Raw genomic sequence first — 14,625 nt, 5'->3', positions numbered from 1 at the left:
CCGATGCAGTCATTTCCGATATTCACCGCTAGATACCAGCACTATCGTATGTCAGGCGTGAGCCTCTTTGTCGAAGTTTTCTGTATTAAAATAATGCTGATTTTATAGAAGCAGATATTCCTCCACCGTTAAGCCGTATATTAACACTGCCATATTTTCCAAATATGTGACAAATTGTGAAAGAAAACAATGTAACAGGAGAAACTTACACTTCAAAGTCGATTAGTTACAATGAACAGTGTGAATGGATCTGTATATTTTACATATTCTACTCTTCAATACTGGATCATTTACTCATTCCTGTTCAAATCACTCCATGTGTTTGGTGAATATCAATATTTTAATTACCGTGGTGTACGTTCAGTTACAATATGTTTCTCACAAAGGCAGATTATATTTAATTTCCTGAAAGTACTCTAGGATGGTTATCACTCCGATCTGTATTTATATCTGACGTTCTAGTCTGTGTCCAATATAATTTACTGAAATTACTAATTGCTAACAATTTTTGGATGCCGCAGTTTGGCATAATGAAATAATGCAAAATTCGTCGTGATGGGTTATCGATAGTGATGGCGAAACTTTTCAAAATATCGATGTATCGGTTTTTCGATACATCGGTATTACAATATCGATGTCATTGAAATATCGGCTATATATCCCTTTTTTAAATACTAGTTCTAATAATCATTATTGTAAGTCTATTTTTACATTTAACACAATGATTAAAGGATTCATTAGGTTTAATAAGTCTTGACGCAGATCAGAAAACAAGTTTAAAACAATGACCAAGTAACACGACTTTTCCACTACAATGACATATTATAAAAACATTTACAGTCGAAAGATGATACGTAGAAAAACAGTACATGCAAGGTGTCTACCAACGAACTACCGGTAATAACTTACACCGAAAAACCATCTGAGAAAACTACAAACGTATAACTTGTGTACGAAGTACATCTGATAATTATCAGAGCTCTATAAAATAAAACATTTTTTTCCTTCTTCTTCTTCAGCACTGCAATTCCATTTGTTCGTGAAAAAAAAAAAAACCCATGATCTTAGGTCAATTTCCAATACCTCTTAGGTAAGCCAGTCTAATATATCCCAAGTGGACTGCGTAACTCTCGACTGGAGTAAGGCCTTTGATCAGGTACCTTATCAACGACTGTTGTTAAAACTTAACAAGTATGGCATTCAAGGCAACCTGCAGGCATGGTTTCGATCATTCCTGGTAGGTCGGACGCAAAGCGTTGTGTTCAGTGGGGCCAGGTCAAAACAAACCTCATCACCACGGGTGTGATTCAAGGTAGTGTGATAGGGCCGCTGCTGTACACAATATTTACGCTGGATCTGCCAGGTTGTGTATCGTCTTCTATGGCACAGTACGCTGATGACACCATTTACAGAGCCATTCGCAATGAGAACGACGTAAATAAGTTACAGTCAGATCTCGATAACGTGGTTCTATGGTGCAAAATAAATAGAATGTGTATAAATGTACAGAAATGTAAATATATCCGCTTTACTAGAGCAAGATCACAGTTACAACACGAAATTTCACTGTGTGGTAAAAACCTGATGCCTTGTACCTCAATAAAATTGCTTGGCATTCACATCTGCAGCAATTTAAAATGGAATAAGCATGTTGAGGAAATAAGGTGCAAAGCATACAGAGTCCTGGGATTCATCCGCAGATCTCTACTGGGAGCCAGGAAGAAAGCCGTTCAGACAGCCTATTTGTCATTAGTACGGCCAGTACTGTTGTATGGGCTTCCTTCCTGGCACCCTACTACAGTGGAAAACATGACGAAACTAGAGAGAGTTCAACGCCGAGCAGAACGACTAATTACTCAACACGGTCATTTAAATACAGCCAGGTCACTGCCCTCCATAACATCCCTCTGTAAACAAATAGATATTACTTTCCTGAGAAAATCCCTCGCAGGTAACATTCATATAAACCCTTTCAACCGCTTACAGCTGAACTATCGTTCCGCTCAAAGAGGTCGAGGTGTGTCCCTTTTCCCTCCATTTGCAAGAACAGCATCATATCAAAGTGGCTTCTTTAGTCGTTCTGCTCGGTTGTGGAATGAACTCCCACCGCAGATAAAAGAACTACCTGCAGAAAAATTTTGTAAAGACGTAAAAAGGATGTATATATAACGAAACCCTCTGTACAAAACATAATTTATCTACTGTGTGAATGTTCAGTATGAGTGGGAGGATGGATGAAAGTTATGGGGTCCCGAGTGATTGAGACGGTAAATGGGTATGAGTGAGCCGGCCTAGCTAAAATGCATGTGGGATTTCTAGAGAGAGAGAGAGAGTGTGTGTGTGTGTCTCTCTCTCTCCCCCTGTGTGTGTGTGTGTGTGTGTGTCGAATGACTTGAATGTTGAACAGGTCTTGTGAGTATTATGTAAATATGCCTATGTAAATACGGTAACTGTATATAAGAGCACTATGTAGAATGTAATTGTATATTTGTATATTATAATTTTAAGTGGTGATGGAGGCACTTTTGTGTATGTGGGGCTATGCCCTTTCTCCATTCACCATCCCTAAATTGTAACTGCAATTAGTGGAAAATAAATAATAATAATAATAATTTAGAAAAGCACCCTGGATAACAGTTTGTCATTTAATCGGTTTCTCTTTTCCGTGATGGTGTTACACATACAGTTCATCGACCTGGCTCACAGCTGACACACAACAATACGTGACCTTGTTTAAACTTGACAGACATGCTATGCGTATTGCTTACCATCTCCCCTTTGACACCCCTTGTGCTGACTTCCAACCTCTTTATTCTTTCCTCACCATCCTTACTCATGTCCATGATCTTCCTCTCAAATACTTACAATCTGCCCTAGCCATCAATCATTCTGCGATTAAAGAAGCCCTCAACCTTTCTCCTCTTGCCACCGCTATCCTTAATAATGACCGCTCTCCTGCTATCTCTTACCTTTTCCCCACCCCATCACGTAACTTACCCCTCTGTCCCACTGCCTTTTTATTCTAACTTTTCTTTTACTGGATATTATGATGTTCCTCGCGGCAGTGGTACCGGCCTCCAGTATCTGTGTCTGAGCATTGGCGGCTGGTGCAGAAAATCAGTTGTGTGCTGTAACCCATCCCCACTCCAAAATTTAAAATATTTAGAAACATACCGGTATGTGGTTTTCAAGAAGCTCTCCACTGAGTTTTCAACACTGAACAAACACGCAAACAACCCAATACATATACACATTCCTCATAAAAGAAACTATAAAAATATATAATTAAACACACAATAACACCTGCAATGGCTAAATATTCACGAACTCAAATACTTGGTGTGAGCGCAAAAAATCAGAACTTCCCAATGTTACGAACATCATTGAAATAAACCAGCAACGGCGTAATGCAAAATAACATGTTATGTTTTTATAGTGACATTTATAAACTAGACATTTTTAATTAAAGAAAAGCACAATATCATGTCCTTATTTTGACAACATAAAAAGTACAATTTTTATAGTTAATCGATTTACAAATGTGGCTATGGAATAGGCAAGTTGGTGGTATTCTATCTTCTTTGGTATTAAAAGACTTGGCGGGAACAGCTCTACAGTATTTTGTTTTCCCGTTTGCTTTGAGCGGTCCCCTCTTAAATACTACCGCCGAGTCAAGAGGGTGCCACCTGCCACCTTCTCATATCGGTCGTAATGCAAGTGTGACTGTGGTCGAACGAAGAATCGCTGTGAAGTGATGTCTTGGCTGTTGTTTCCACAACCTATCGGAACACATTCTCTTTGTATCGGAAACGTTGGGCACGCATGCGCAAACGGCAGAGTTCCTGGTTCCGGGCTAAAAGCTTAGAAATTCTCGCTGAGCTGTGGTCGAACAGCACCCGGCGTGGAGCGCACCAGTAGTTAACTGGTTGTGGGGGGAGTTGAATAATTTCCTATTCTTTGGCTGACGTCTTTTTCAATGCACCGCATTTGATTGTAGATAATATTTTTAAACGAATTTATTTTTCCAACAGGCAGTGTGCTGCAGCACTTCAGCACATAAGGTACGGCCGCCCCTGTGTCTGAGTGCTTTACGACACTACCAGTGCCATCTCTAGCCGTGTTCATTTTCAATCATTCTGTGTTTTTCGCGTCCTCATTGTTTCCCTAGTGTTCGTCCATTTCTTTCTGCTTCCACCATAGTGTTTTTCGTATCGTACGTCAAGATGAACTGAAGACATTTCTCTCTCAGTACGATGTGTTGTGCGTTTATACTTTGTGTGCCAACCGAAATCAATGAAAAATAGACTGGCATGGAAGAAATCATATAATATTTCCTTGTTATATACTTGTGTATGTTTTATATTTTCTCTGTTTCAATCTGTATTTGATTATGTTTTGTTTTCAGTATGTACGAGACATACTTCTATGTATGTGTTCCAAAATTCTACTCTTATGTACTCACTCACCGGCCAGAGCGCTACATGTTTAGCTGGTGGCCCATCTGCCCCTTACGGGCAGGAATGAAATAACTCTTTGAATAAAGAATAAAGATGGTGTTAAATACCGGCCTTTGAATACAGTCTCTCTGCTCAAGTATTGCCTAGCTAACGTGATATTATCGGTGTATTTACGGAAGTGAATTGAGAAATGAAAATTCAAATTTCGTAACTGTAGCATGCAAATGTTGAAACGGTCTGAAAAATAATCAAATCGTAGTCAAAAGAATTAAATTAAACAGTAATATCGATATTGTGGGCACAGAATATCAATATCGACAATATATCGGACCTCAAAATATCGATGTCAATATATCGATATTTCCATCGCAAAATATCGATATTTCCGATATATCGATATTCGTTTGCCATCTCTAGTTATCGACGGAATAGAGTAATCTGCTCTTAACAGCGGTATACACGAGTCCAAGCAATACTCCTTGTATCACTTCCCACTCTTCCCTGCTATCTCTTTCTTCTTAGAAATTAATAGCATGTCGGAGGCCATGTAGATTGAGTCGATGGTCACGGCGGGGGAGCCCCCCGTAAAAAAAAGAAAGAAAAAACAAGCATACTAGTGTCAGTAGAGGTGTGACGGTCCAGATATAAGGCGTCACTGCTCCAACTGCTCCAGTGACACGTTGCCGGTCCAGCCACAGATAGAGCGGAGGAGCATGGCATAGCACGCAGAACGCAGTGACACGCTGCCGGTACAAGCATAGGAGGCTTACGTATCCAGGGGATGCACGATTTGCTCTGTTCTTCGATGATGTCATGATCACGCCTGATTCGTTAATGGCACACTGGTGGTAGGTCGAAAGACTCGAAAATATTTTTTACCTTCGATTAATAATTACATACATAATAATGTTATTTTGTTTTACGTCCCAATAACTACATTTACGGTTTTAGGAGACGCCGAGGTGCCGGAATTTTGTTCTGCAGGAGTTCTTTAACTTGCCAGTAAATTTACTAATAATAATCATATTTGCTTTACGTCCCACTAACTACTATTGCGGTTTTCGGAGACGCCGAGGTGCCGGAATTTAGTCCCGCAGCAGTTCTTTTACGTGCCTATAAATCTACCGACATGAGGCTGATGTATTTGAGCACCTTCAAATACCACTGGACTGAGCCAGGATCGAATCTGCCAAGTTGGGGCTAGAAAGCCAGCAATTTTATTTCAAGAAGTAAATTACAACTAAGAATTACTTCTTTTTGTAACACGTAAAGATTACAAGTAAAATTTGCTATGAATGTAATCGTTACAAGTAATCCGATTACTTTTACCCAATTACTTCCCAACTCGGATAATGAAAGCATTTTGTGTGCAATTCTTACCTAAGATTCTGACCTGTGAATGACCTATAATATTGTTCTAGAGATCGCTGAGAATCATTTTGAAACATCTGACGCTTTAAAAAGTACGGTATTCAGTGTTGAGGATTTAAAATGTTCATTGATCATATTCTTTCTTAATTTGCGCACCCTCCAGGGTTGGCTTTTCCCTAGAACTCAGCGAGGAATCCCACCTCACCGCCTCAAGGGCAGTGTCCTGGAGCTTCAGACTCTGGGTCAAGGGATACAACTGGGGAGGATGACCAGTACCTCGCCCAGGCGGCCTCACCTGCTATGCTGAACAGGGGCTTTGTGGGGGGGATGGGAAGATTGGAAGGGATAGACAAGGAAGAGGGAAGGAAGCGGCCGTGTTAAGTACCATCCCGGCATTTGCCTGGAGGAGAAGTGGGAAACCACCGAAAACCACTTCCAGGATGGCTGAGGTGGGAGTTGAACCCACCTCTACTCAGTTGAGCTCCCGAGGCTGAGTGGACCCCGTTCCAGCACTCGTAACACTTTCCAAATTTCATGGCAGAGCCGGGAATCGAACCCGGACCTCCGGGGGTGGCAGCTAATCACACTAACCACTACAGAACAGAGGCAGGCGGACACTGATCATATTCGCCAGATTAAATGCTTAGTTACAGTATCAAAAATGACGTTTGACCATACTTTAACTATGTTAAGAAAAACAACCATTAATAATAATCAAGCAAAGCAAAGCAAAGTCAAGTCACTACGCCCGGCCGCCTTTGCCCCCAGCAATTAACCTGGTACTCATTTTTGGTGTAGGCTGAGTGAACCTCAGGACCATATGCATCTCCGGAAGTGGAAATCTCGTTTCTTAAATTTTACGACTTCCTTCCGGGCGAACCGAGCACACCTTTACCGCCTCGGCCAGGCAGCCCCTTAATAATAATCACAATAATAATAATAATGTTATTATTATTATTAATAATGTATTATTATTATTATTTTTAGAAGCGTTTCAGTGTTGAAGTAGATTACTGTGGATTTCTTTCGTTCACATGAAATAATGAACACCATACCGGTATTTCTCCATCCTGTTCTTGTCACAACCTCCCTAACGGTACGGGACAACGATGGCTGGATCACTGGACCATTTGCGAATAGCAGTAACAACACTTCCCGGTACAGCAAACTGAGAGTCGCAGTGCAAGACTGTCACATAGTGGACCGGTAGCAGCAAACTGAGAGTCGCAGCGCAACACTGTCACAGTGGCAGTGGACCGGTAGCAGCAAACTGCTAGTTGCAGCTCAACACTGTCACAGTAGCAGTTGACAGGTAGAGAAGAGACTCCTGGAGCAGGTTGTCACTGCTCCATTCCGAGAATAGGTGATGCGTACCGGTACACCAGTACCGACACACATCTACATCTAGGAAAGATCACAATATGAAGATAAAGTTGGAATTCAAGAGGACAAATTGGGGCAAATATTCATTTATAGGAAGGGGAGTTAGGGATTGGGATAACTTACCAAGGGAGATGTTCAATAAATTTCCAATTTCTTTGAAAACATTTAAGAAAAGGATAGGAAAACAACAGATAGGGAATCTGTCACCTGGGCGACTGCCCTAAATGCAGATCAGGATGGATTGATTGATTGTTGTTTGAATTGCTTTCAATTCTTGAATTAGATTAAAGGAATTAAAGGAGTGGAGGGTTTACAACGGTATAGCAGTTCATATCATAAATTGCATCAATCAATCAATCAATCAAGCAAGCAATCAATCAATCAATTCAACATTTAAATTTTAAAAATACATCACTGCAAAACGTGCATTGTTGTAATGGCGGTTACGCTGCATTTTAAAATAATTTCACTAGACTGAGTGATACAAGCTGCACACACAGCATAACTGAATGTGGGAGGTACTACATTTTTCACATGGACTATTAGAGCACACCACATAGTACAGTATTTGTATAAATGGAACTAATCAACTACATTTTTTATCACTTACATATACAATTAAGCACCATTAAAAAATTAATTCATAACATCTTTCACTCTTAAACTGCACTATTCCATGAAGAATCTTCTTTTTACACTAATATAGACATACGAATAGATTATAAACAGCTCCTTGAACCATTTCACCATCAATATCTCACCAAATTCAATTTTTGTAAAGTAATACGTCTGAAAATTCACTTTTTCTCCCCTGGCTGCGTCGCTAAACTAATTTAGGCTGTTTTACATGTTTGGATGTGAGGTGGCATTCAAAGCAAAAATAACATAGCAATTCATTCCTTTGTACCCACAGGCTTTTGCTTCACCATTACAAAATTAACATATTTTTTACAGTTGGTATTCTGCATGGATCATTCGTAGAAGGTAATATATCCATTTTTGGGTTTGATCTTCCAAGAAGAAGACTGCACTTATAGGACCCATACCAATCAGGGAATCTGTGCAGAATCTCTCTTCAAGAGGGTAAAATTCACACACCCCTGTGTGACTGTGGTGTTCTTTCTTAATCTATTCAACACAGCACGTATGAGTGGAGAACTTGAATATGCAAAAGAGAAGCATCCAACTTTCTTTTTTGCAACACAATCTGCCATTCAATGGATAGAGTCACTGGATCTACAAATTTAAGCATTTTGTTCTTCGCTTTCCAAGCATATTCGTACACATTCTAAATATTTTGTTCGATTTTAAATTTATACTATTGCTGCATGTATTGGAGAGCCTCTATGGCTGAGGCGGCAGTGTGCCAGCCTCTCACTGTTGGGTTCAGTGGTTCAAATTCCGGTCATTGCATGTGAGATTTGTGCTGGACAAAGCAGAGGCGGGACAGGTTTTTCTCCTGGTACTCCAGTTTTTCCTGTCATCTTTCATTCCAGCAACACTCCCCAATATCACTTCATTTCATCTCTCAGTTATTGATCATTGCCCCAGAGGAGTGCTTACATAATGCTGGGGCTGTATCTTAATTAAGGCCATGGCCGCTTCCTTCACTCTCCTAGCCCTTTTCTATCCCATCGTCGCCATAAGAGCTATCAATGTCGGTGAGACGTAAAGCAAATTGCAGGAGTGCAGCCAGCACAGTTCCTATTCTCGCCGCTATATGGGGGGTTCATTCATTCCATTCCTGATCCTATCGAATGACTGGAAATAGGCTATGTATTTTCACTGCATGTTTGCTATACGATAAATAAATAAATAAATAAATAAATAAATAAATGGTTAGTACTCACTATTATCCAAGGCCACATGAGAAAAATCCCTTCATTACTGTGGCATTCCATCTATGAAAGTACATTATTTTGAGTTTTAGAAAAGTTCTATTCATGTAGGTAACGTTAGCAGATGCAGAGTGGTCACGGCTGGTCCATAGTTGGACAGCTTTGCACTAGGACTGGCCAACCGAGCAGAGGAGGGGTGGCCACAGCTCTACCGTGGCTCTACGTCTGTCTTCAGGAGACGGAAAGGGGCTGGTCCCCACCATCGGCTCTCTTGAGAATTGTTTTCTATGGTTGGGACAGTTCCTAGTACAGGCCACGGCCACCAACCCTCTCACCTTCCCCGCACATCTCCTTCACCGAAAATCTCCCGGCCTGAGAGACAGTGTCACTGTCTAAGAGGCCCGCCTTCCCTTTCAGGCGAGGAATGAAAACATTTTAGTAGTAGTAGTAGTAGTAGTAGTAGTACATAGGTAAACTACTCGGTGTTCAAAATAGAAATCCAGAAGTGCCAGAATAGCCTATTTTCTAATGTTCAATTTCCATTATATTGGCTTTGGCATATGAAACCATTACATATAAGCATTTTCTTTTTTACTTTTTTTATAATATTATTTGTTTTACATTACCCCACCACACACACGTCTTACAACGACGATAGGATAGACAAAGTCTATGACTGGGAAGGAAGCATCCGTGATGGTAATCAACGTACTGCCCAGTGTGAAAATGGAAAACCATCTTCAGAACCGCTGAGAGAATGCAGGTTTACAGCTACGTGACTCAAACCAAGTAGCCAACTTGCTTGGTTTACCAGATGTCACTTGTTGTATTGTTTCTTAAGTGTTACCTTCTTTATGAATCACTGTGTTATATTTTGCTAGGGGCTTTACGTCGCACCGACACAGATAGGTCTTATGGCGACGATGGGATAGGAAAGGCCTAGGAGTTGGAACGAAGCGGCCGTGGCCTTAATTAAGGTACAGCCCCAGCATTTGCCTGGTGTGAAAATGGGAAACCACGGAAAACCATCTTCAGGGCTGCCGATAGTGGGATTCGAACCTACTATCTCCCGGATGCAAGCTCACAGCCACGCGCCTCTACGCACACGGCCAACTCGCCCGGTACTGTGTTATATAAATGGTGTTAAATGACTGAGTGAGTGATTGATTGATTGTGCACTGAGGAAAATTACAAGGTTATCAGTCAGAAACTGAGAAGACATGGGTGAATGGCATCTGATTGTAGAAATCAGTGTAAGTGAAAATGAACAAGAGTGTTCATTCAAAGTGAGTCGCAAACCCATCTTAAGCAACACAAATGATTGCTTTTCTCCCTCATTAGTGGTGATATCCTGAGTTTAATTTAGATTTTGATGGAAGCTTGTGATATTACATCAACGTACTCCTTTACAAAGACTCAGAAAAACCTTACATCCATAAATTACTTGTTCAACTAAACTCGAGAACTTGCCTGAAGTATTCTACTCTCCTATCCACAGGGGAACGGGCTGGAATTAAATAGATACAGAAGAACATGTGATTGATGAGGAAAGACAGCAGCATGTGAAGAAGTGGAGATTGTCCTTGTCTCCTCTTTCTCCTGTTCCCTCTTCCCGTGCTGACTTGTCATTGTATTTGTCCTATCATGTGTTCCTAAGTTTCTACATATTTTATGATTTGAAACACCTTTCTGTTTACTTAAGATATGTCCCTTTGCTTGCAGATAACCCACTGAACTGCGACTGCAGTTTGTCGGAGTTCGCTTCTTGGCTCTCCAACTCTAGTCAGATACCTGCTTCCGACCGTGAATCAGCCGTATGTGTGACGCCTCCTTCCTTGGAGAATGGACACTTGGTAGAGGTGCCTCCTGGGGACTTGCAGTGCGGAGAAGAGGAAACCATCGACCTCGCTCCTCCAGAAGAACCTCTAGAAGTTGAAATGCCTGGCTCTGATGCAAAAGCAACTTTACACACTTTCCAATACGATGGTTCCAAGATCACTTTGACGTGGAACGTGGAAGCCAGTGCCATTCCTTATGCATGCAACTCTCTGATAGTGTACGAAGAAATGGGCATGCACGAAGTGCTCCTTGAATCTATACCACTGAACTGCAACTCTTCACAATTAGAAGAACCGAGAATACTTATCACACCTTTAACACGATTAGCCTTGCAGCAAGGGAATAACTACCGTTACTGTGTGTTATTACTGGAAGGTGGTGGCTCAGAATCAGACGAACTGATGTTAGACTGGGGTTGTAGTGACATTATTCCCCTCATGCCTACATCCCATCCCCAAACACAACCTCAGCCACTTCCTACCGGCGTCCATATTGCTGATCTCCATGTGAATATTACTGCACCAGGGACTATAGCTATAGCGGTGCAGGTACGAGATCAGCTGTTGATGCACTCCCACTGCATTCTTACTGTAACAGTGTATGCATCCGATTCCCTTACAGCAAAGGAGCACCTTAACTGTTCCCACCCCAAAACAACTTTAAGAGGACTTCCCAAGAGCCCCTACAGAGTGTGTGCTACTATCGGAGACATCCCGATGACAAGCCCAAGGGCTCGATGTACAACAGTCGAAAAATTTACCAATTCAAACGTTCTTGGTGGACTGAGTATAGCTATAGCAGTGGCCTTTGTGGCATTAAGTTCTTTTGTGGTAGGGCTCTGCATAGTGTCTCGGAGGATATTTCGAAGACCAAAGCAACTCCCGACTCATCAGTGTTTCCTTGCTGGTCCTCAGGATGAGCACCAGCATTCTCGTTATGTCAAACTCCAGGCCACAACTCGACTGTAGCAACTAACTACTAGACTCTAGCTTATGTGACTGTTAGATTACTTTGCATCAGAGTGAATCCCATGATATTGTTAAATTATTGTACATTACATTTCCAGTTGAAATAAACATATTTTACACTTTAAAACAAGGCATTTTGTTATTAACAATATAAGAGTTATTCAATTGAAACAGACTGGTGTCTATAAACTTACATTGTATGTATTGGACAACATACATTATATCAAAACAGCAGCATACGTGGTGGTGATTGTTTTAAGAGGAAGTACAACTAGGCAACCATTCTCTATATAACACTAATCAGAGAGAAAAAATGGAAGGGATCCAAAACTTTAAAAAATGAGGGTATTGGGCAAAGGGCCAAGAAGGGCACGAAAACAAAAGACTCCCTAGCCTTCGGCACTTAATACCACTGGGGTCGGAAACGAAGAGGAGTTGACCAAGGGAGGTCTGATAGGATAGATGAAAGTGAGGAGTCCGGCACAAGTAAATGAAAGCAATGCCAGGACACAGCTAAGGGCTCCATGGTTTCCAACCCATGCTCCCAAGTTGAAAGCCCCTTTTAGTCACCTCTTACAACAGGCAGGGAATACCGTGGGTGTTATTCTACTGCCACCACCCGCAGGGGGATGACAGTTTGAGAGGGACTACAGATAATATAAATGTTTTTTAAGTGTACACTAGTGTCTAGCATCTTACAATACAGCACGACAAGTTGAAGTAAGCTTATAGTTATGAATTTCATTGGTTCCGCATTGAAGTGGAATTACAACAAAATTAAATTCTCTCAAGGTCCACCTATTCAATACAATGACGTTTTATTGTGATTTAATCACATGTCAAATAGTCAAATGGTACTAGTTTCGGCATCTATGTGCCATCATCAGCCTTGAGTACAAATTAAAACAAGATATATATTCCTAAAACACCTAAAACACATTTTAACACATTATAAAATAACATACAATTAATGTGGTGATACATGAAATACGAGAAAATTATGATACAATTGGTGTGATATAAAATTCTTAAAATTCCGGCTGTTCGTTACATAATTCAGTCTGTGTGCATCCGGGATAAGTGAATTTTTACAGTTGTATGCTGTCTATGTGAATGACATTTGTTCCTTTAGATATTAGGTGGTTCCAGGGAAGTTTACTTTGATCATGTAAGATCGTGATGTATTTAGAGATGAATTCCCACTTCAATTTGAACCTGAAGGAGAAAATAGCTAAGTTGGATGTTGGAAGCAATGTATGGAAGTTACTAGAAACATTAGAATCGTTAAATGATGATTGACTCACCTTGAGCAGCATGTGAACGTGTTGTTACACAGACGGAGCCGGACGAAGTGTGTGAGCAACGGTAAAGGAGGCGAGGGGAAGGAAGGAGGCGGAGCACTTACGGGGGAATGGAACTAAGGCGGGGCGGAAGGATGGGGTAGTGGGGGTAATTGACGGGAGTGTGTATTCCGGATTACTTGGAAAAATCGAACTGTTTTTCGATAGTTTGGTATTTTTAAGCCAATCGATTAAAAGATCAAAAAGGATATTGGGTTTCTCGTAAATCTCATTTAAATTATAATTGGGGTTAAAATATTGGTCGCAGTTGATGTAACAACTTTCAATGATATTCATTGTGGGTCCCTTGTTTACTGTTTGAAGAACTTCCATATCTTGTTCAATGTCGGTAAATTTGTGATTAGTGTCGTGCATGGCGGAGAACTTATTGACGTGTTCCGAATATCTAATCATAAAGTTGCGTCCTGTTTGACCTATGTAGGAGCTGCTGCATTCATTGCATTTTAGTCTATATATTCCAGATTTGGAGTAGATACTGGGGGTATTGATTGATGCAGAGTTGTGTAAAATTTCGGAGGTTCTATTGTTAGTTTTGAATAAAATTCTTACGTTGTGTTTTCGGAAAAGGTTGGTGATTTTGTGGACGTCATTATTATAAACCTATTATAAACCATTATTATAAACCTACAACCTAACCACTCCCTCCACTCCTTTGATATAGAAAATATGGACCCGAGCATACCAATTTCTAAACTTCCAAAAATCATTGAAAATAATCTAAGTAAATATAGTTCTCTTAGCAAACTAGAAATACAAGATTTCATTCAGCTTCTAAACCTGGTCATCAACAATAATTTCTTTGTTTTCGACAAAATTATATATCAACAGAATGGACTGGCGATGGGATCACCTTCATCAGGAATTTTGGCTAATATTTATTTAGATAACTTAGAACATACAAAAATCAATAATAACAACTTTCCAAATATTCTCATGTGGGCTAGATACGTGGACGACACATTCGTCATTATGGATGAATCAATCAAGAACGCGGAATCCACTCTTCAAGACTTGAATAATATTGACCCATACATTAAATTCACACTAGAGTCAGAAACCAATAAAGCAATCAATTTTCTAGATATAACCATTATTAGAAATACATCTGGCCTGTCTTACAAAATATACAGGAAACCTACACAAACTGCTAACACTATACACAAAGATTCCATACATCCCATAATGCACAAACGTGCAGCATACAATAGCATGGTATATCGAGCCTTCGCCATACCCATGGCAAAGAAAGATCTTAATAATGAACTTAATACCATAAGGGCAATTGCTAAGTTCAATGGGTACAACAGGCAGTTTATAGAACAAATAATAAACAAAAATAGGTACCGGCCTAAAACCAAACTCATAAAAGAAAAAGAAAGAACTCATATTTCAACCACCTTCACTTATA

At 40.4% G+C, this 14,625-nt stretch overlaps 1 protein-coding gene across 3 annotated transcripts in view; it reads left to right on the top strand.

The window, feature by feature from the left end:
- LOC136872067 (leucine-rich repeat-containing protein 15) overlaps window positions 1-11,986 on the top strand; it is a 444,903-nt gene extending 432,917 nt beyond the window's left edge. For all 3 annotated transcript variants that reach the window (XM_067145928.2, XM_067145930.2, XM_067145929.2), the window contains one exon: window positions 10,772-11,986. In XM_067145928.2, the coding sequence (XP_067002029.2) occupies window positions 10,772-11,856 (1,085 nt within the window). In that variant the 3' untranslated portion in view covers window positions 11,857-11,986. The remainder of the gene's footprint in view (window positions 1-10,771) is intronic.
- Window positions 11,987-14,625: the final 2,639 nt, after the last annotated feature.

Source organism: Anabrus simplex, chromosome 4, assembly GCF_040414725.1.
Source record: "Anabrus simplex isolate iqAnaSimp1 chromosome 4, ASM4041472v1, whole genome shotgun sequence".
NCBI lineage: Eukaryota > Metazoa > Arthropoda > Insecta > Orthoptera > Tettigoniidae > Anabrus > Anabrus simplex.
The sequence above is the reverse complement of the archived record's forward strand: the minus strand, read 5'-3'. Positions and strand labels throughout refer to the sequence as shown.